The sequence below is a fragment of the Lissotriton vulgaris genome, chromosome 9 (assembly GCF_964263255.1).
Source record: "Lissotriton vulgaris chromosome 9, aLisVul1.2, whole genome shotgun sequence".
NCBI lineage: Eukaryota > Metazoa > Chordata > Amphibia > Caudata > Salamandridae > Lissotriton > Lissotriton vulgaris.
The window spans coordinates 624,178,558-624,201,466 of NC_141697.1; the positions used below are offsets into that span (position 1 = coordinate 624,178,558).

General features: G+C 46.0%; 1 protein-coding gene across 1 annotated transcript in view; it reads left to right on the forward strand.

The window, feature by feature from the left end:
- LOC147691982 (cytochrome P450 2F3-like) overlaps positions 1 to 22,909 on the forward strand; it is an 889,810-nt gene that overhangs the window by 115,801 nt on the left and 751,100 nt on the right. Inside the window, exons 2-3 of the mRNA XM_086938271.1 lie at positions 276 to 438; positions 2,047 to 2,196. Of these exons, the coding sequence (XP_086794397.1) occupies positions 276 to 438; positions 2,047 to 2,196 (313 nt within the window). The remainder of the gene's footprint in view (positions 1 to 275; positions 439 to 2,046; positions 2,197 to 22,909) is intronic.

Consider the following 22,909-nt stretch of genomic DNA (forward strand, 5'->3'; position numbering starts at 1 on the left):
CAAAGCAAAATCATTACCAATCTGAATGCAACACATAAGCGATATAGATGGTTGTCTTTTTAAAATGATACAAGCTACCTTTGTCGCCTAAAGGGGACATACAAATTATACTGCATGCCTTGTAAAATTACATGTGTTATTAAATATATCACAAGACGCCTGTTGCTTGTTTTCAGAACACCTAACTTTACAAAAACAATTTCCCAAGTAAATATGGAGGTTCCATTATTGGCCATGATGATTTTTTTCTCTTACATTTTTCCTTATCCCCACAGCTCAGTAAAACGTACGGGCCAGTCTTTAAGCTGTACTTTGGCTTTCAGCCAGTGCTCGTGCTATGTGGGTATGAGGCGGTGAAAGAAGCGCTTTTGGATCAAGGAGACGACTTCAGTGGACGAGGATACTTTCCATTAATCCGTATGGTCACCAAAGGATATGGTAAATAATTCTACTTTATTATCATTCAAGCAGAAAATATAGGATCATGCTGCCCTGCACCCCACAACGAAGCTTTAAAAATGTTTATGATCTCGGTCCACCACTCAAATGTCTTATGTTAATTAATTAATTAATTAATTATGTGCTTATATAGCGCTGGAATCACTCCCGAAGGGGTACCTCCGCGCTTCGACCGCTGCGAAACCCTTCCTGGCTTCCCTGAGAGATGGTCCCTTAATGGGTATCTCCAGGGTGAGACCAGGCATCCCCGGCGGTCTGGTGGGGCCGTTAGTGAAAATGAGGCAAGCTAGTGCCCAGAGTTGCCGAGTGTGATCGCTGATCAGAGTGGGCACCGAGGCGAGAGAATTATCGAGTCCGCTGACCCTGGTCCAGAAACCTGCCGCGTCGGGAATCGAACTCTGGTCTCGGGCCGTCCTCTGCTCTCGGGTCTGCCGCCTCTAACCAGTGAGCTGGATTACATGCTATTCTGGGTACCTTATAATGTATTTTTTACTTAAGTATTCACTTATTTATGTAGTTATTTTCTGTAACACATTTAAAAAAACGTCATTTTAGAGAATGTGATTACACAATGTATCTTAAAAAGGATCAATCAGTTCTGGATCATAAATAAAGGTTATAAATAAAGCAGAGAGAGAAAAGAAACAAGACACATTGTCTAAAAAATTCTGGAATGTACAACCTGTTGCAGCCTGGTTTGTGGAATTGGTGGATTCAGTATACATGACAGTTATAGCCCTACATATTCAGGTCTGCAAGGTCCTATTTTGATATGTGTAAATGATAGTCAGTTGACTTTAATCATTGACGCTGCAAATCTGAAATATGTGGGTCAATGGAATTAAATAGAATCTTTAAAAATAGTTGATAACGGGAGACTTGCATGGACACGTTGTGAGATATTTGAATGGGGGAATAATGCATGGAAACTGCAGCATGCAGGGGCCATCTTTCACTTTGAATAGCAACCATTATGTTTGTATTATCTCAGGTGAAACTAAAAGTCTTTGGTGCATATGAGAATTTGCTAATAGCAGGAAGGGTCAATTTGATTGTTCATAAGTTGATATCATGAAGTCAGCCGGTGGTTCCAGGCAGCATCTTTAAACTCATTCATTAAAATCACAAGTCAGAGTAATTAAGATAGACACAGTTTGATGTTGAACGAAGCAAGTGAAAGAGCATGCATCATGTGGAGGGGAGCCTCGCACTAATGGGAAGAAAACTTGAGTCATAGTTTACAGAACTTTATAGAGTTAAATATCATTAAGTGATACCATTAAACTGTTATGGTCTCCTCAAGGGCTAATGATTGACTCCAATTAAATGGTGGCATCAATGAAATCAATCATGATCAGAAGAGGTCTAGAGAGAGGATTGGACATTTTCCTAATGGTGACTGGTCAAGGATGTAGCCTAGTCTGTGCTATGATTGCATTTTCTGGTCCAGGTTATCAGATGTACAACTAACCTGGTAAAATATACAAACAATAAGACTTGAAGTTTACGCAACACAACAGGCAAAACGTTTTGTTGCTGCAATATTTACAATTGTCATGTTCCTATGTTTTCCTGTCTTCTCTTCAGGTGTTGTAGTGAGCAATGGAGAGCGCTGGAAGCAACTTCGACGATTCTCTCTCATGGCCTTAAGAAATTTTGGAATGGGAAAGAGGAGCATTGAGGAACGGATCCTAGAGGAGGTCCAGTTTTTGCTGGAAGAGTTCAGAAAAATGAAAGGTGCTCTAGCTGGCACACTAAGTAATACTTTTCCTAATTTGACCATTCTGTCTGTCTGTCTCTCTCTCTCTCTTACACACAAACACACATACACACATTCACTCACTCACTCACTCCACAACCTAGAATCAAACAAAGGGAAGTAGTCTTTTGCCACTGATCAGAAAGTTGTTATAGAGAATGTATGAAAAGGAGTCTCCACAGGCATGGCGACTCCAGGCTAGAGTCAATTGTTTTCAACAAGTGGGTTTCTACAATTCCACATTCAAAATAGGCATACTATGTTGTTCGACTATTAGAATACCAATGGATTCTTTGAATGTCATCGATTTTCTGGGCTGTCTGACAGGTAATACAAAGATGCTGCATTAGTAATTTATACATTCAAAAAGCCTTTCAGAAACTATGGTGGTGTGTTTTTTGATGTGGTAAATGTGACTTCGATGTTTATATGATACAACATCTTTACAAAATACCTATGGTTCCCCTAAATAATACTTGTGTAACAAAACAACATAACACCCTTTTCCTTGATTAAATTATTATCAAAATTGGAAATTATACTGGCTGTCTGTGCATAAAAGGATTTCTTTAATGCATAAACGCTACATTCAAGGAGACTCTAGAAAAGTTGTAAAATATGCATTACAAATTTGATTAGGATACAGTCCGTTTGTTTAACATCTCAAAAGTTGGGGCCGTATGTACAAATAATAGGAATTGTGATTTCCTAATTACGATTTTTACCAAATCACAATTAAGAAATCACGATTCCTGATGTAAGAAAACTTCAGAAAGCCATTCCTATTCAGGTCGTAAATAGACATACCTCTTGAATATTTATGAGGTATGTCACAATTTGTGACCCATTAGGAATTGCAGCCATCACCGGAATGGTGGCCTCATGGGATCAACATAACCACCATGTCTCTGATCCCTTTTTAATAAAGCATTTTTTTTAAATACAGCTCATTTTCCTCAAATGTAAATGGGATGCGTTAAGAAAATAAAAGATAACTGTTTAACTTTAATTTTCTAAGAGTAGGTTATGGTCTCATGGACCACTGCCTGCTCATGACACATATTTGCTTCAACATTAACAAAGGGGAAGGGGTCTGATGGGGTCTGCTTCCTATTTGCGAATTGTTACCACCACCCTGGAGTGTCAGTAAAATAGTAATGTTTTTCATTCATAATTCGGTCGCAAGACAAACACAAATAGCACTGCAACTCAGTATTTGGAAGGGACGCCCTAAACATGCGCCTTCCAAATAACGAACTGCTAAACTCAAATTGCGATTTGGTAACATGTTGTAGAATCCCAATTTGTGTATTGTATGTATGAAAGACGATTTTTTTCGGTTGGAAACTGCCAGATTCTAGGATTAGGGCTATGTCTGACTCCAAAAATGCTTTTGCACAAATGGCTCTCAGATTCAAGACATGGACAGCAAGATCTTTTAGAGTGCGAGGCACTCGTATTTGGAATGCTATCCCTGCAGAGATCAATGGTAAGGCAAAGTTCCATATAACTTAGATCTTTTCTCAATAATCTGCACTCTTGTTGTGGAGAAGCGTGGCTCAGGGGTTAGAGGCAGCAGACCCGGAAGCAGAGATTGGTCCTAGACCAGGGTTCAATTCCCCGCCTCGGCGGGTCTTGGACTAAAAATTCCATGGACTCGATAATTCTCGCTCCGGTGCCTTCTCGACTCATGGGTTCACACTCTGTGACTCTGGGCAATAGCTTGCTTAATCTCCACAACGGCCCCTCGCGGCGGGATGCCTGACTTTCACCTTGTGGATACCCTGCTGGGTCTATCACACAGGGGAATATCAGGACGAGTTCCCTAAGCAAGCACCGGAAAACCCAATGCGGGTAGCTGTGTGCTATATAAGCTCAACTACATTTACACATTTACACATTTGTCCTGGTATGACCTGTTCAGTAAATGGGTATCTGGTGCATAACAGTGACATAAGGTTTCAGTTGAACTTTATGATTGATAGCTTCCCAGACAACACAAGTAACAAAAAAAAAAAACAACAGTCATCTATTTAACTTCACTGATACACTCAACGTGGTATGGAATGTATGTCTCATAACCAGCACACTCTAAAGACAACATACTTGAGCTTGTCTTCTCAACATCACCAATAGTCTAGGGCAGGAGCCTTCAAATAGTGGGTTACGCCTCCTGGGGGGGCATAGAAACACCTCTGGGGGGCACATGCTCCATAGAAAGATTTCTCCTTTACATTGTTCAATCCGGCTTCTTTTTTTTTTATTTCTGTAATTTTTTATTGTATATAAAAAAAATATATATTTACATGGAGCATACATGAGTGGCGGAAAGAAAGAGGAGAAAAAAGGAAAAGAGAAAAAAGAAAGGCGCCGGGGGGGGGGGGGGTATAGTAATATTGTCCTGCAATAGTTCGTTCCTTGCCATGGTGCGTGGGGTCGGATAGATCTACTAGTCCAAGAAGGAAGAAGAAGTCCGTTATCCGAGTCTTGCTTGGCGTTGTCTTCTTTCCCCCCTTTGATCTGCCTGGTGGGTATAGCACCCCGGACGATAGAGAGGAAGAGAGTGATAGAGGTAGGAGATAGGAGAGTGTACTTCCTAGCCGGTTTCTCTTGTTGGAGTGTCGGTCCCTGTGGTGTGTCCCTCGGTGGCTGTCTAGTGTCTGCTGTCTGCGCCTAGGGGGGTTTATGGGATGAAAGGTAGAGGTCTAAGGGCCTCCACATGTTTGATTGCCTGTGTGTTTTCGGTGTATATTTCGCTGTAATGTTATCTGCGCCTCTTAGGAAAGTGACCCAGTTGAGCCATGCCTGTGGTGTCGCTTTTGTGGTGTCTTTCCAGTTGCTTAGGATTATTTTGACTGCAGCCGTTAACAGTAGGTCAATGAGGTCGCGGTCTTCTGTCGTTGTGATGGACGGGGATGCAAAGCCCAGGACTAGACTTGGAAAGTCTATGTGCATGGCTACACCAGTGATGTCATTGATGAGCTTCCCCGTTCTTTCCCAGAAATCCTTGATCTGGGGGCAGCTGAGTAAGAGATGCTCTAAATCCCCCCTACCTTCGTTACAGTTCCAGCATGTGTCGCTCTCTCGGATCCCCAGGGTGGCTAGGCGGGCCAGTGTCCAGTAAGCCTTGTGCACTAACCAGTATTTGGTCTGATTTAGTGAGGCAGTTATCTTTTTCCTAGTGGTCGATCTCCACAATTCGGCCTTTTCTGTCTCGCTTAGTACCTTCCCCGCTACAGTCCCCCAGAAGTGTGTGACTTTGTCATTGAGTTTGGTGTGTTTGGGGCGTAGGGCTCTGTAGAGGTGTGCTATTTGGTGTCCTGTTTTGTTGAGATTGGCTGCAAGCTGTAAAAGCGAAGGTGTCTGACTTGTGAGGTTTGCCTTCCTAATAGCTACTTTTATTTTCAGGAAGTTGTATAGTTCTATGTTTTGTAGGTTGTGCGCTTCCTTGAGTGTGTCAAACGTTGTGTTCTCGCCTTGTCTTAGAAGGTCATGGGCCGTGGATATGCCCTGTCCGTACCACACAGGCATGTCTAGAACCTTATCTCTGTATTTTAAGGTAGGATTGTGCCAGAGGGATTCAAATTGGCCTCCCCTGATGCTTGTTGATAGTGTTTTGTCGACGCTCAGTAGAGCTGTCCTTGTGTTCTTGAGGACAGGGTTCTCCCTCATTGCTGGGTGACGTGTGGCTGTCAGGAGTGTTATGGGGTTCATGCCCTTTAGTAGGCCGCGCTCAAAGGACAGCCATGCTGGGGTGTATTCCTTTCTTGGGTCTAGCCAATGTAGTCCCTGTCTAGCTATGCATGCCGTCTGGAATCACTTGAAATTCGTTATGTTCAGGCCACCCTGTTCTTTAGATAGCCTTAGCTTGTGTAGGCTTATTCTTGGTTTCTTTCCCCTCCAAAGGAAACTTTTTAGTAACTTGTCGAGTGTCTTGTGGAAGCTCTCTGTGTTAGTCAGTGGGAGCATTGTTAGCAAATAGTTGACCATCGGTGAGAGCATCATTTTGATCGCCTCTATCCTTCCCCACCATGTTGTGAACCTGGGGGACCACCCTTCTACCTTGTCCTTGATTTTCTGTATCGTTGCGTGCTCGTTGTGTTCCAGTGTCATTCTTAGGTCCCTCTCGAAGAGGATACCTAAATATTTTATAGGTTTTGGTTGCCATGTTAATCCTGATGTTCCTAATACTGTTCTTGTTGCGTGGATGTTTAGAGGTTTGCATTCAGATTTGTCTCTGTTAAGTTTGTACCCCGAGACCTTGGCGTATTTGTCAATGGTGTCAGTCAGTGCTTTTATGGATCTCTCTGGGTCTTCCGTGACAATTAGTACGTCATCTGCGTACGCCGCTAGCTTGAAAGTCTCTCCCCCTATTGGTATCCCTACAATGTCCACATTGGTTCTGATCATCGTGAGGAGCGGTTCTATGGCTAGCAGGAATAGGGCTGGTGACAGGGGGCATCCTTGTCTAGTTCCCCTTCCCAAGTTGAGTGTGTTTGATGTGCCTCCGTTGACCACCACCCTTGCTTTGGGGTTTTCATATAGGGCCATCACCATCTTCCTATAGTTCGGACCTAGCCTGAATTTTCCCATGCACTGATCCAAGAAGGGCCATGAGACTCTATCAAAGGCTTTCTCAGCATCTAAAGCTATCATGACTGCTGCGTTGTCGCTACGTGAGGAGTGGTTAATTACGTGGCATAGGAGTCTCGTGTTGTCATGTGACATCCGGTTTTTAAGATAGCCTACTTGCGAGTTGTGTATGAGTTTCGGAAGGTAAGCGTTGAGTCTATTGGCTAGTATTTTTGCATAGATTTTGCAGTCTACATTGATGAGGGAGATCGGTCTGAAGTTCTTCGCCTCTGTTGTGTCTTTCCCTTCCTTGGGTATCACTATTATATTTGCCTCGGTCATTGAGGGTGTCATGTGTCCGCTCTGGGCGCATGCTGTGAATACCTCCCTCATTGTGGGTTTAAGTAAGTTCAGGTATTGCTTATAGAAGCCAGCTGTGAACCCGTCTGGTCCGGGTGCCTTGTTATCTTTGAGGCTTTGTGTGGCTCTGTCTATCTCATCCCCCGTTATGGACATTTCCAGGATGTCTCGTTCCTGGTCCGTCAGTGTGGGTGTGGCTATGTTCGCTAGTAGCTCTTTCCCCCCATCATCTTGCAGTGTGTCATCCTTTGTGTACAGTCCCTCATAGAAATCCCTGAAGACTTCTAGGATGTCTTTGTTTGAGGTCTGGGATATGCCGTGTTTGTCTTTGATAAAAACAAAAACAACAAGTGATGGACTGAATGTGGATCAATGTCACACACTCCCCCAGTCAAAAGATCTGGGCCCAAATCCATCGTTTTTTTGCACTCCACACCACCCTGGGTTAGACAATGGCGATATGCAAATCAGCTCTGACCCTGTTGCCCCATGGGAACAGTCCAGTCCGAACTACAAAAGCCATGTCCTTCCCAGAACGGAATCAAGCATCCGAGGACCGGACCGGTTTCGAGGTAACACCTCTCATCAGCCCGGCTAGCTTGACTCCAAGTGGTGTGGAGTGCCTGGGACCCACGTCTGGGCATCCCCAGCGCACTTAGGGCGGCAATTGCAAAAACAACAAGTGATGGACTGAATGTGGATCAATGTCACACACTCCCCCAGTCAAAAGATCTGGGCCCAAATCCATCGTTTTTTTGCACTCCACACCACCCTGGGTTAGACAATGGCGATATGCAAATCAGCTCTGACCCTGTTGCCCCATGGGAACAGTCCAGTCCGAACTACAAAAGCCATGTCCTTCCCAGAACGGAATCAAGCATCCGAGGACCGGACCGGTTTCGAGGTAACACCTCTCATCAGCCCGGCTAGCTTGACTCCAAGTGGTGTGGAGTGCCTGGGACCCACGTCTGGGCATCCCCAGCGCACTTAGGGCGGCAATTGCAAAAACAACAAGTGATGGACTGAATGTGGATCAATGTCACACACTCCCCCAGTCAAAAGATCTGGGCCCAAATCCATCGTTTTTTTGCACTCCACACCACCCTGGGTTAGACAATGGCGATATGCAAATCAGCTCTGACCCTGTTGCCCCATGGGAACAGTCCAGTCCGAACTACAAAAGCCATGTCCTTCCCAGAACGGAATCAAGCATCCGAGGACCGGACCGGTTTCGAGGTAACACATCTCATCAGCCCGGCTAGCTTGACTCCAAGTGGTGTGGAGTGCCTGGGACCCACGTCTGGGCATCCCCAGCGCACTTAGGGCGGCAATTGCAAAAAGAACAAGTGATGGACTGAATGTGGATCAATGTCACACACTCCCCCAGTCAAAAGATCTGGGCCCAAATCCATCGTTTTTTTGCACTCCACACCACCCTGGGTTAGACAATGGCGATATGCAAATCAGCTCTGACCCTGTTGCCCCATGGGAACAGTCCAGTCCGAACTACAAAAGCCATGTCCTTCCCAGAACGGAATCAAGCATCCGAGGACCGGACCGGTTTCGAGGTAACACCTCTCATCAGCCCGGCTAGCTTGACTCCAAGTGTACTGGGGTGAATGTAAGACATTGATCTACATTCTGTCCATCAAATTGTTTTTTGTAATTTTCTCCCCGAGTGTACTGGGGTAGCTCAGACGTGGGTCCCAGAGCCTCCACACCATTGGAGTCAAGCTAGCCGGGCTGATGAGAGGTGTTACCTCGAAACCGGTCCGGTCCTCGGATGCTTGATTCCGGTCTGGGAAAGATATGGCTGTTGTAGTTCGGACTGGACTGTTCCCATCGGGCACAGGGTCAGAGCTGATTTGCATAAAGCCATTATCTGACCCAGGGTGGTGTGGAGTGCACAAAACGATGGATTTAGGCCCAGATCCTTGTACTGGGGTGAATGTAAGACATTGATCTACATTCTGTCCATCAAATTGTTTTTTGTAATTTTCTCCCCGAGTGTACTGGGGTAGCTCAGACGTGGGTCCCAGAGCCTCCACACCACTGGAGTCAAGCTAGCCGGGCTGATGAGAGGTGTTACCTCTAAACCGGTCCGGTCCTCGGATGCTTGATTCCGGTCTGGGAAAGATATGGCTGTTGTAGTTCGGACTGGACTGTTCCCATCGGGCACAGGGTCAGAGCTGATTTGCATAAAGCCATTATCTGACCCAGGGTGGTGTGGAGTGCAAAAAACGATGGATTTAGGCCCAGATCCTTGTACTGGGGTGAATGTAAGACATTGATCTACATTCTGTCCATCAAATTGTTTTTTGTAATTTTCTCCCCGAGTGTACTGGGGTAGCTCAGACGTGGGTCCCAGAGCCTCCACACCACTGGAGTCAAGCTAGCCGGGCTGATGAGAGGTGTTACCTCGAAACCGGTCCGGTCCTCGGATGCTTGATTCCGGTCTGGGAAAGATATGGCTGTTGTAGTTCGGACTGGACTGTTACCATCGGGCACAGGGTCAGAGCTGATTTGCATAAAGCCATTATCTGACCCAGGGTGGTGTGGAGTGCAAAAAACGATGGATTTAGGCCCAGATCCTTGTACTGGGGTGAATGTAAGACATTGATCTACATTCTGTCCATCAAATTGTTTTTTGTAATTTTCTCCCCGAGTGTACTGGGGTAGCTCAGACGTGGGTCCCAGAGCCTCCACACCACTGGAGTCAAGCTAGCCGGGCTGATGAGAGGTGTTACCTCTAAACCGGTCCGGTCCTCGGATGCTTGATTCCGGTCTGGGAAAGATATGGCTGTTGTAGTTCGGACTGGACTGTTCCCATCGGGCACAGGGTCAGAGCTGATTTGCATAAAGCCATTATCTGACCCAGGGTGGTGTGGAGTGCAAAAAACGATGGATTTAGGCCCAGATCCTTGTACTGGGGTGAATGTAAGACATTGATCTACATTCTGTCCATCAAATTGTTTTTTGTAATTTTCTCCCCGAGTGTACTGGGGTAGCTCAGACGTGGGTCCCAGAGCCTCCACACCACTGGAGTCAAGCTAGCCGGGCTGATGAGAGGTGTTACCTCGAAACCGGTCCGGTCCTCGGATGCTTGATTCCGGTCTGGGAAAGATATGGCTGTTGTAGTTCGGACTAGACTGTTCCCATCGGGCACAGGGTCAGAGCTGATTTGCATAAAGCCATTATCTGACCCAGGGTGGTGTGGAGTGCAAAAAACGATGGATTTAGGCCCAGATCCTTGTACTGGGGTGAATGTAAGACATTGATCTACATTCTGTCCATCAAATTGTTTTTTGTAATTTTCTCCCCGAGTGTACTGGGGTAGCTCAGACGTGGGTCCCAGAGCCTCCACACCACTGGAGTCAAGCTAGCCGGGCTGATGAGAGGTGTTACCTCGAAACCGGTCCGGTCCTCGGATGCTTGATTCCGGTCTGGGAAAGATATGGCTGTTGTAGTTCGGACTGGACTGTTCCCATCGGGCACAGGGTCAGAGCTTATTTGCATAAAGCCATTATCTGACCCAGGGTGGTGTGGAGTGCAAAAAACGATGGATTTAGGCCCAGATCCTTGTACTGGGGTGAATGTAAGACATTGATCTACATTCTGTCCATCAAATTGTTTTTTGTAATTTTCTCCCCGAGTGTACTGGGGTAGCTCAGACGTGGGTCCCAGAGCCTCCACACCACTGGAGTCAAGCTAGCCGGGCTGATGAGAGGTGTTACCTCGAAACCGGTCCGGTCCTCGGATGCTTGATTCCGGTCTGGGAAAGATATGGCTGTTTTAGTTCGGACTGGACTGTTCCCATCGGGCACAGGGTCAGAGCTGATTTGCATAAAGCCATTATCTGACCCAGGGTGGTGTGGAGTGCAAAAAACGATGGATTTAGGCCCAGATCCTTGTACTGGGGTGAATGTAAGACATTGATCTACATTCTGTCCATCAAATTGTTTTTTGTAATTTTCTCCCCGAGTGTACTGGGGTAGCTCAGACGTGGGTCCCAGAGCCTCCACACCACTGGAGTCAAGCTAGCCGGGCTGATGAGAGGTGTTACCTCGAAACCGGTCCGGTCCTCGGATGCTTGATTCCGGTCTGGGAAAGATATGGCTGTTGTAGTTCGGACTGGACTGTTCCCATCGGGCACAGGGTCAGAGCTGATTTGCATAAAGCCATTATCTGACCCAGGGTGGTGTGGAGTGCAAAAAACGATGGATTTAGGCCCAGATCCTTGTACTGGGGTGAATGTAAGACATTGATCTACATTCTGTCCATCAAATTGTTTTTTGTAATTTTCTCCCCGAGTGTACTGGGGTAGCTCAGACGTGGGTCCCAGAGCCTCCACACCACTGGAGTCAAGCTAGCCGGGCTGATGAGAGGTGTTACCTCGAAACCGGTCCGGTCCTCGGATGCTTGATTCCGGTCTGGGAAAGATATGGCTGTTGTAGTTCGGACTGGACTGTTCCCATCGGGCACAGGGTCAGAGCTGATTTGCATAAAGCCATTATCTGACCCAGGGTGGTGTGGAGTGCAAAAAACGATGGATTTAGGCCCAGATCCTTGTACTGGGGTGAATGTAAGACATTGATCGACATTCTGTCCATCAAATTGTTTTTTGTGTTTGTCTTTGATGGCACCTATCGTGTGGTGTCTCTGCTTTCCTCTCAGGTAGGATGCTAGGTTTTTGCCCGCTTTGTTTGCGGTACACAGATTAATTGATTTATATTTGTTGATCCAAGTGCCTGCTCTCTCGCTCAGTATTCTGTTTAGTTCGTACTTTAATTTAGTTAGGTTTGTGAGTGTGTTCCTGTCCTCTATTCTGGCTATGTGGCTGTTCTCAAGTTTTTTAATTTCCTTCTCTAGGTCTGCAACTTTCTTGTTTCTGTCTTTGTTCATCCTTCCCTTGACTGTCATGATTGTTCCCCGAATGGTGGCCTTCAGGGCGTCCCATAGGACTTCCCTGCTTGTGTTTGGTTTATCGTTTAGTAGTAGGTATTCTTTTATTGCCTCCTCTATTTTGGCTCTCGCTGGGGCGTTTTGGAGCAGACTGTCATCGAATCGCCATCTGCGGGTCGGCTCGTCGTTGTGTCTGCCCGATAGTGTTAGGCTTATGTGCGAGTGGTCTGATATAGTTCTGGGTCCTATTTCCGTGTGGTCTATGAGGTGAGTATGTGTTTCTGACATCAGAATGTAATCTATTCGGCTGTATGAGTTGTGTGGGTTGGAGTAAAAAGTGTACTCCCTGGCGTCTGGGTTACTTATGCGCCAAGGGTCACTTAGACTTAGTTTGGAGCAGAGATTTTTAAGGATGTGGGGATTGTTTGTTGATTGGCTTGGTCTGTATGGATGCTTATCAATTGCTGGATCTAGGACTTGGTTCATATCCCCCGCGACGATCAGCAGGTCTCCTAGAGGTAGTGAGTACAGTTGTGCGCCCACCCCCTCCCAAAATGTTCTGTCGTCACTGTTGGGTCCATATATGTTAGCTACATGGAATGTCTCCCCTGCCCTTCTGAGTGTCGTCGTGAGCATTCTCCCTTGTGTGTCTGCCTGAGAGCCTACCACTTCTATTTTGGAGTGTTTGCTTATAATTGTTACTACCCCGTTCTTCTTATTCTGTGCTGGTGAGCCCTGCACCTCGCCTATCCAATTGGCCCCTATGCGGCTGATGTCCTCTGCTTGCAATCTTGTCTCTTGGAGTACGTATATGTCGCTCTTAAGTTTCCTAAGGTGTTCGAGTACCTTCCTCCTTTTTACCGGGCTGTTCAGACCCTTGACGTTTAGGGACACTATCTTAATGTCAGACGCAATGCTACTCTTGTTGCTGTTTATCATTTACAATGCTTTTGGTTTCCGCATTTGCAGTGGCTTTTCTCTGCGTCTTTCGGTCTTCGGCTTGTATGTGGGACCATCCCCCTTCTCCTGCGTGTACTTCTCCCCGTGTGAGTGTAAGGAGAAAGATAGAAAGATAGAAAGATAGAAAGATGGAGTATAGAGAGGACAGATGATAGTGAGTAGACCCATGTATGTGCTCCCCGCTCCCCCCGTGCTTCCGCCCCCTCCCCCCCGATTGTCCCTCCCCCCCTCCCTTACTTGCTGAGTGGGTGTGCGACGACAAAGTTCCTTTGCTCCGCGTCTTTTCCCTTGCTGGTGCCTTTTACATCCGTTTATCGCACTTCTGGCTAGGCCTCTGCAGCTACTTGCAGGTAACTTTGAACAAATTTCTGCAGGACACAATAAATTCCCTACTCTCCCATCCTCTCTCTATTTTTTTTCTTTACCAACGTCACAAACAAATTGAGTTTTGCCTCACAGCATGACGTTCTTACACACATTCACATTCATAGGCGTTCACACTATCAGACAGGCAGACATTTTTTTCCCACATTAACACACACAAATGTAGAACATACATGCTTAAAGGCCAGTTGACACTGTCTTTGCTGATAATCTTTATAGAAGGCAGAGGACCATCCTTATTACTAGACAAAAAGAAACCATTAAATGCAATACAGCTGAAAAAAAGTGTGCTATGAGGTCTTACATGCATTATAACTTCACTGTGCAAATGATGCTTATCTAGCGCCTGGCACTTTGCTGCCTCAAGGCCCCAGTTCGCAGTGTTATCTCTGTGACTCCTGACAATTTATCCAACAGCGGTTTGTATTCTGCAAATCTACTGTGATGCAGGAACTTTCATAGCCTTACGCAAACTTACATTTGACTGTTTGTCAAGATATTGCCCATAATAACAATGTGTTTTTAGTCCATTTGTTGTAGTTTTGCACTCCCTCCTGTTCATTTATGATTATGCATTCAGCCTTAACCCCTTCCATGCGGGGCTAATTCCCCTGCGGTGCCGGGGGGCCGTGCGGGCGCCGTGGTGCTCGTGACGAGCCCAGATCGTCATGCTGCACAGCTCCACTGTGCGCCATGACTCGACCCACTCCTGTAGAACGCCCGCACAGGCTGGGAATTTAAAATATAGACAGAGCCCAGCACAAATATGTATGCAACTGACTATCCACAGTCAGTAGAAGTATTTAATATACAAAAGAACACAAGAACACTTTGTTCAGCAAGCGATCTTCACCACAGTTGTAAGGTTGTTTACACCATTGGTACAGCCACAGGCGGGGAATTTGCTGCCCGTGGGCGGGCCGGGGCAGTTATGACGAGCTCATCTCGTCATGAGCACAGCTCCACTGTGCCTCATGATGAGCTGAGCTCGTCATAAGCATGCAAGGGGTTAATGAAGATCTGGCCCATTAACCCCTTCGCTGCTAGGCCTACCCCCCACCGAGCTAAACCTTTTTATGGCTATTTGGGGTCGTTTTCGCTCAGGCCCCTGTTACTTTTTGACCACATAAGGTATCCATGCAAAATGTGCGTACTTTTCTTCCAACATCATGGGGATTCTAAAGGGACCCAGGGTTTTTGGATTCCCCTGGAGGGGGCCCAGAAATTAGCCAAATACATCTAAATTTATTTTTGGGGGGAAAAATGGGGAAAAAGTGCTGCAAATGAAAGCGTCTGGTTTTTCCCTGCAAATGGTATCAACAAAGGGTTGGTGGGCCTGAAATCAACATTTTACCAGCTTTTAGGGACTGACAGACTTTTGTCAGAAAAGCAGCATTTTTTACACAGTTTTGGCATTTTACTGGGATATAGCCTATTTTTACAGTTTTTTGTGCTTTCAACCTTCTTCCAGTTAATGGTAGAAATTGGTATGAAAGCAATAATGGATCCTGGAAAGCTATACATTTTAGAAAAGAAGGCAAGATTTTGAATACAGAAAGGGGTCATTTGTGTAGATCCTTCAAGGTTTCTTTATCGAATATAGGAAACATTGAAAATTAGTTAAAAAAACAGCCATTTGTACCAACGTTTTCACCTGTAACTCCTTCTAATTATGACAGCTGTTTGAAAGCAATATACAGTTACAGCCACTAGACCTTACTGGTTGTGGGGATATCTAGAACCCAGAGCCAATAACTGAGCAGTTTCTTGCAATGTTTTTTTTATTATATACTGAGTATATAGCAATTCTTTTGGGAAAATATATACATGGAAAATCTGTATGAAAGACACCTATGTATTTCTAAAATTGGAACAAAATATAGAGTTTAGAAACAGTAGATATTTGCACATTTCCAAAATTGTGAGTACCCATACTAGCATGAGAATTAAGGGACATTTTTCAAAGTGACTTCTTTTTTATACATTGTCTTTCATTTGGAAGATAGAAATGTATCGAAAGTCAATAGGTAATAACAGTTGCTCTACAATTGTGGGGCTGATTCCGATTTCGGCCGGAAGGAAAGGAATCCGACTCGGATTTCCGGTTTGCTGACAACAGGCTCGGAAAGCTTGTCCGCAGTACGGAAATCCTCCAGTACTCCGCTGGTCGCCTCTGTACGACCGAGGGAGTACGAATGCATCTTTTCACTGCCTTTTTGTGCCGGTCTGTCCTGCACAAAAAGGCAGTCGGAAGCTGTCTTTGGGGCCCCCAGCAGGGCCCCCATGGGTGTGAGGCCGCCGGACGGCCGTCTGGGGGCACCTATGGTGCTCCTCTGTTGATCCCTGCACCCTGTGGCAGGCACCTTGGGGTGCCGGCCACAGGGTGCAGGGATGAACTGCACCCCTGCTTTCTACATTGCAAGCACACTTTCCGGGCGGAAAGCATGCTTGCATTGTAAGGTATACGAATGCGACCGTACTTGCAGGGTTGTAACCGACGACAACAGCAGCCGATAAAAATGGTACCTCACTTGTGTGGGTAGGCCTAGTGCATGGGACAGGAAATGGCTAAAAACGCAATGTGGACTCACTTAATTTCTACAGTGAAAATTGACCCTTTTCACTGTAGATTTTGAACCCTAGCTCTGCCGGCACATAGAAAAACCTACCAAACCTATATATTTTTGAAACCTAGACACTCAGGGAAATACAGGATAGGGAGACTTGGCTGGCTCTCATGAGATTCTATTATCCAGAATCCCTTGCAAACCTCAACATTTTTTAAAAACCCACATTTTCCTCACATTTCTGAGGTGGAAAGTTCTGGAATCTGCGTGGATCCACAAAATTCCACCCATCCCGCATTTCCCAATTTCTTCTGAGAAAAATCGTACCTCAATTCTGTAGGAAGGCCTAGTGCTCACAACAGGAAACAGCCCAAAACGCAACGTGGACACACCACATTTTGACAGTGAAAACTGACCCTATTTTAGCAAAGGTCCTAGCTGTAGATTTAGAACCCTAGCTCTGCCTGCACCTAGGGAATCCTAGCAAACCTATACATTTGTGAAAACTAAACACTCACGGGAATCCAGGTTGGGGTGACTTGTCTGGCTCTCACCAGGTTCTGTTACCCAGAATCCCTTGCAAACCTCATAAATTGACCAAAAACATTTGCTCACATTTCTGTGGTGGAAAGTTCTGGAATCTGCGTGGATCCACAAACTTCCACCCACTCCGCATTCCCCAAGGTCTTCCAAGGCAAATGGTGCCTCACTTGTGTGGGTAGGCCTAGGGCCCGCGTCAGGAAACGGCCCATAACACAACGTGGACACACAACATTTTCACAGTGAAAACGGACCCTTTTTTTTGCAAAGTGCCTAGCTGTACATTTCGAATCCTAGCTCTGCCGGTACCTCTGGAAACATAGCAAACCTGTACATTTTTAAAAACTAGACACCCAGGAAAATCTAGGATGCAGTGAATTTTCGGGCTCCCATCAGGTTCTGTTACCCAGAATCCCTTGCAAACCTCAAAATCTGTCCCCAAAAAATTTTCCTCACATTTCTGTGGTGGAAAGTTCGGGAATCTGCATGAATTTACAGAATTCCACGCACCCCACTTTTCCCAAAGTCTTCTGAGAAAAATGGTACCTCACTTATGTGGGTAGGCGTAGACTCCTTGACAGGAAACGGCCCAAAACGAAACGTGGACACACCACATTTTCACAGTGAAAACTGACCCTTTTTTTGCAAAGTGCCTAGCTGTAGATTTTAAACACTAGCTCTGCCGGCACCTAGGGAAACCTAGCAAACCTATACACTTTTGATAACTAGATACCCAGGGGAATCTAGGATGGGGTGATTTTTCTGGCTCTCACCATGTTCTGTTACCCAGAATCCATTGCAAACCTCAAAATTTGTCCCAAAAAAACACATTTTTCTCACATTTATGTTTTGGAAAGTTCTGGAATCTGCGTGGATCTACAGAATTCCATGCACCCCACTTTTCCCAAAGTCTTCTGAGAAAAATGGTACCTCACTTGTGTGGGTAGGGTAAGGGCCCGCAATAGGAGACGGTCAAAAGCGCAACATGGACACACCACATTTTCACAGTGAAAACTGACCCTTTATTTGCAAAGTTCCTAGCTGTAGATTTTGAACCCTAGCTCTGCCGGCACTTATGGAAACCTTTCAAACCTGTACATTTTTAAAAACTATATACCAGGGGAAGTCCAGCGAGGTATGGCTTGTGTGGGCCCCCCAATGTTTTCTTACCCAGAATCCCCTACAAACCTCAAATTTAGCTGAAAAAAGAACTTTTTTCTCAAATTTCTGTTTGGGAATGTTCTGAAATCTGTGTGGATCTACACGCTTCCTACCACACAGCACTTCTTCAGGTCTCCTGATACAAATGGTACCTCACTCGGGTGGATGGGTCAAGTACCCGCGAGAGGCAAGGGCCCAAAACTTATTGAGGCAACATAAAAAAAAACTATCTCAAAACACCCTGGTTTTGAAAGGGGAGTCCCTTGGGTTTTTGGTCCCAGGCTTGACGGCCATCTAGGGATACCTACCAAACCCACATATTTCTGAAATCTAGCAATCTGGGGAGTCCAGGAACGTAGTCCAGAAAGGTATGGCTTGCATGGATCCCCCAACGTTTCCCTACCCAGAATCCCCTGCAAACCTCAAATTTTGCGGAGAAATTCAAATTTTTTTTACACATTTCTGTGTGGGAAAGTTCTGGAATCTGTGTGGATCCAGAAATTTTCTACAACCCAGCATTTCCCCAGGTCTCCCGATAAAAATGGTACTTCACATGCGTGGGTGGGTCAAGTACCCAAGACAGGCAAGGGCCCAAAACCTATTGAGGTGACGAATCACTGACATAATATCAAAACATACAATATCGACTTACAAAAATAACTATAAAAAATATCGATAACATTGATATCGACATCCTATACTTATTTTAAAAGTTACAATAACATTGAATACACATTATCGATACACATAAATATCGATATTACTAATATCGATAACATACATATCGAAATACTAAAATATCGAACTCCATTAAAAAGGATACACTGTAGCCGATTCCGATTCGGGAAAGAAAACCGTCCGACGATTCGTGTTCGTAGTCGTTACCGTACGAATCGTACAAATCTGTCCGAATCACATAGTTCGATCCGTTTCTTAAAAATACGTCCGAATCCTTGCAAACCGTACGAAAATCTTGCGAAAATCCATACGACACGGACTCTGGAAATAAACCGTACAATTCGTAAACATGCTGTACGACCCAACAAGTACAATCCAGACCTGGGACCCACAACAGGATTCGTATGGGAAAACGTTGTCACGTATGAACTGCGAATTGTATGGAAAACATCACGTATGAGCGAGCCACACAATCAAATACGATTTGAACCCCTCCTGAACGAAGCGCACACGAACCCCGTATAAACGCCGAGTATGAACGAGCCACAAAAGCAAATACGATTCGAACCCCCCATGAACGAAAAGCATGCGAACCCCGTATAAACGTCGCGTATGAGCCAGACAAACAATCAAATACGACTCGAATCTCCCATGAACGAAGCGCACGCGAACCCCGTATAAACGTCGCGTATGAACGATACAAACAATCAAATACAATTAGAACCCCCCCATGAACGAAGCGTATGCGAACCCCGTATAAACGTCGCGTATGAATGAGCCACAAAAGCAAATACGATTCAAACCCCCCATGAACGAAGCGCATGCGAACCCAGTATAAACATCGGCTATGAATGAACCACAAAAGCAAATATGAATCAAACCCCCCATGAACGAAGCGCACGCGATCCGCGTATAAACATCATGCATGAACAAGCCACAAAAGCAAATACGATTCGAACCCCCATGAACGAAGCGCATGCGAACCCCGTATAAACATCGTGTATGAGCGAGACAAACAATCAAATATGATTTGAACCCCCATGAATGAAGCGCACGCGAACCCTGTATAAACGTCGCGTATGAACAATACAAACAATCAAATACAATTAGAACCCCCCCATGAACGAAGCGCATGCGAACCCCGTATAAACGTCGCGTATGAACAAGCCACAAAAGCAAATACAATTCGAAACCCCATGAACGAAGACATGCGAACCCCGTATAAACATCGGGTATGAATGTACCACAAAAGCAAATACGAATCGAACCCCCCATAAATGAAGCGCACGCGAACCCCGTATACACGTCGAGTATGAACAAGCCACAAAAGCAAATACGATTCGAACCCCCATGAACAAATCGCATGCGAACCCCATATAAACGTCGCGTATGAGTGAGACAAACAATCAGATACAATTCGAACCCCCCATGAACGAAGCGCACGCGTACCCCGTATAAATGTCGCGTATGAACAATACAAACAATCAAATACAATTAGAACCCCCCATGAACGAAGCGCATGCGAACCCCGTATAAACGTAGCGTATGAATGAGCCACAAAAGCAAATACGATTCAAACACCCCATGAACGAAGCGCATGCGAACCCTGTATAAACATCGCATATGAATGAACCACAAAAGCAAATACGAATCGAACCCCCCATGAAAGAAGCGCAAGCGAACCCCGTATAAACGTCGCGCATGAACGAGCCACAAAAGCAAATACGATTCGAACCCCCATGAACGAAGCGCATGCGAACCCCGTACAAACGTCGTGTATGAGCGAGACAAACAATCAAATATGATTCGAACCCCCATGAACGAAGCGCACGCAAACCTGTATAAACGTTGCGTATGAACGATACAAACAATCAAATACGATTCAAACCCCTCATGAACGAAGCGCATGCGAACCCTGTATAAACGTTGAGTATGAACGAGCAACAAAAGCAAATACGATTCGAACCCCCCATGAACGAAGAGCATGCGAACCCGGTATAAACGTCGCGTATGAACGAGACAAACAATCAAATACGATTCGAACCCCCCATGAATGAAGCGCACGCAAAGCTATAAAAACAGCACGAGGATGGTGCAAACGGCTCGCGCAACACCACAAAACATGTCTCTTGTGTACAAACCATTGGAAATGAATGTCCTGGCCACATCCAAACAGCCAAACAGAGGGCCTAACTCAGACCCACCCCTTATAACACACCCACCAATAATTCAAACTAAGCACCACCCACAAATGGACCAATAAAAAGGGCCCATACTCACAAACCATTATCCTTTGCAACAGAAACATTGAGCCACAGAGACTGAGAACACACCAACAACTGCACACATCCACCTTCACCCCCCCAATCACATTCAGACCCACACCCCCATTCACATTCATACCAACATCCATACACACCCTCACCCCCCAATCACATTCACCCCACACCATGCCCGTACAGAAGAATCCAAAGTTCACAAAGGAGGAGATGGAGATCCTTGTAGAGGAAGTCATCAGAGTCGAGCCACAGCTGTTTGGTGCATTGGTCAGATGGACCAGCATAGCTCAAAACACAGCTGTGGGAGAGGATTGTCAATAAGGTGAATGCTGTTGCACCCATCAGATGCACCAGGAGGGATTGCCAGGCCAGGTGGTATGATCTGCGGAGGATGGTGAAGAGGAAGATGGACGACAACTACCTCCAGAACAGAGTCACTGGAGGTGGTGGTCCCCGAAGACCAGTACAGTACCATCCCTGGGAGGAGAAGGTCATGGCCCTGCTACCACCGGTGGGAAGGAGTCGTAGAGCCTGGTGAGTATACAAACAACTCATGTAACATGGGGGTATGGGGGAAACAACCATTCCAACGAAACTTTTACAACGCAACATCCATTACAACGCATGCCATTACAATGCACCCATTACAACGCATGACACTACAACGCATACCACTACAACGCATGTCATTACAACGCAGTCATTACAGCGCATGCCATTACAACGCATACCATCACAACGCATAGTACCCTTACACTATCCAACACTTACCCTACTGTTGCACCCCCTGGAGTTAGAATAGTAATTTTTACCCCTACACTATCCAACACTTACCCTACTGTTGCACCCCCCTGGAGTTAGAATAGTAATTTTTACCCCTACGCTATCCAATACTTACCATACATGCAATGTAATGGTATGCGTTGTAATGGTATGCGTTGTAAAGGTAGTATGCGTTGTAAGGGAATGCTTTTTAAAGGTAGTTTTAAAAAAATTGTTGTAATGGCATGCGTTGTAATGGAATGCGTTGTAATGGATGCTGCGTTGTAAAAAATGCATTGTAAAGGTATGCGTTGTAAAAGTATGTGTTGTAACGTCATACATCCGGGTAATGGCATCTACACTCCAAGTACAAAGAATGCCAGCAACAAGCGCCAAGCGCAAGCTGCCCATAGCTACAGGCAAAAACAAGGCAAATGCCACTAACATGTGTATGCCCCATTGACAAACCAAGCCTATGCCATGTCCCATGCTTCAGGAAGCACAGACCCAAGAAAAGACGTCCAGTATTCTGGGAGGGTGGCTGTCACGAAATGCATTGTGGGACCCCAAATCAGACCCAATTGCACGGGCGTCTGAAGGGGGGCAAGGGGGCTCCCCCCCTGGATCGCCAGTGGTTCTGTTGTGTGCCCAATCAGGGCCGGCCCTAGTCCATCATGCTGTTTAAATGGTCCCATTGTCCCAGGTGGCTGCACCCTCCATTGGGTGGGAAGGGTGCAAGGGGGTTGCCGAGAATTGTGCAAGGCAGAGGGGAGGAGGGTGCAAGGCAGAGGGCCCGATTGGTGCAAGGCAGAGGGGAGGAGGGTGCAAGGTGGAGGATGTGAAGGGTACAAGGCAGAAGGTGAGAAGGGTGCAAGGCGGAGGGTGAGAAGGGTGCAAGGGGGATGTTGATGTAGCTAAAAATTTGCCCACCCCAATAAACATCTCAGTGGATGCCCATGTCCAATTGCACTCATCCCATATGGCCCAGGTACACACCCATGCACCATGCTCAATGCACATGGTGTGTGAATGTACAAGATAGCTGACACTGGGCCCTGGTGTAGGTAGCACAAGGTCCTCCTGTGACCAGTACAAACACAACCACCTGGACAACAAGGTCAGATATCTTGTGCAGGAACTCACACCCACTGTCATGGCAGCATGCTCCATGGGTAGACAGCCACTCCACGAGGGAGGGCCCAGTGCCAACTCAGACTCCAACTACCAGCACGGCCTGTCACACACACCCCTTACACAAACATACCCTCCTGGGACAGGCAATCGAGTGCCCCACTGTCACAATGGTCATGTAACACAACAAAACAGATTCAGATCTGATGAAGCATCCATGCAACAAATGCACGCTGCCCATTCACAAGCCTCTTGCGCGTCTTTCACGCAGCCGTTGCGTCACCTTTGTGACATAGCAGCGGCACAAAAGATGCGCCATGCTGCAGGGAATTTACAAGGTGACGCATCTGTGAGATGTGCCACGTTCTAAAGCCCTGCGCCACAAGTAGGTGTTC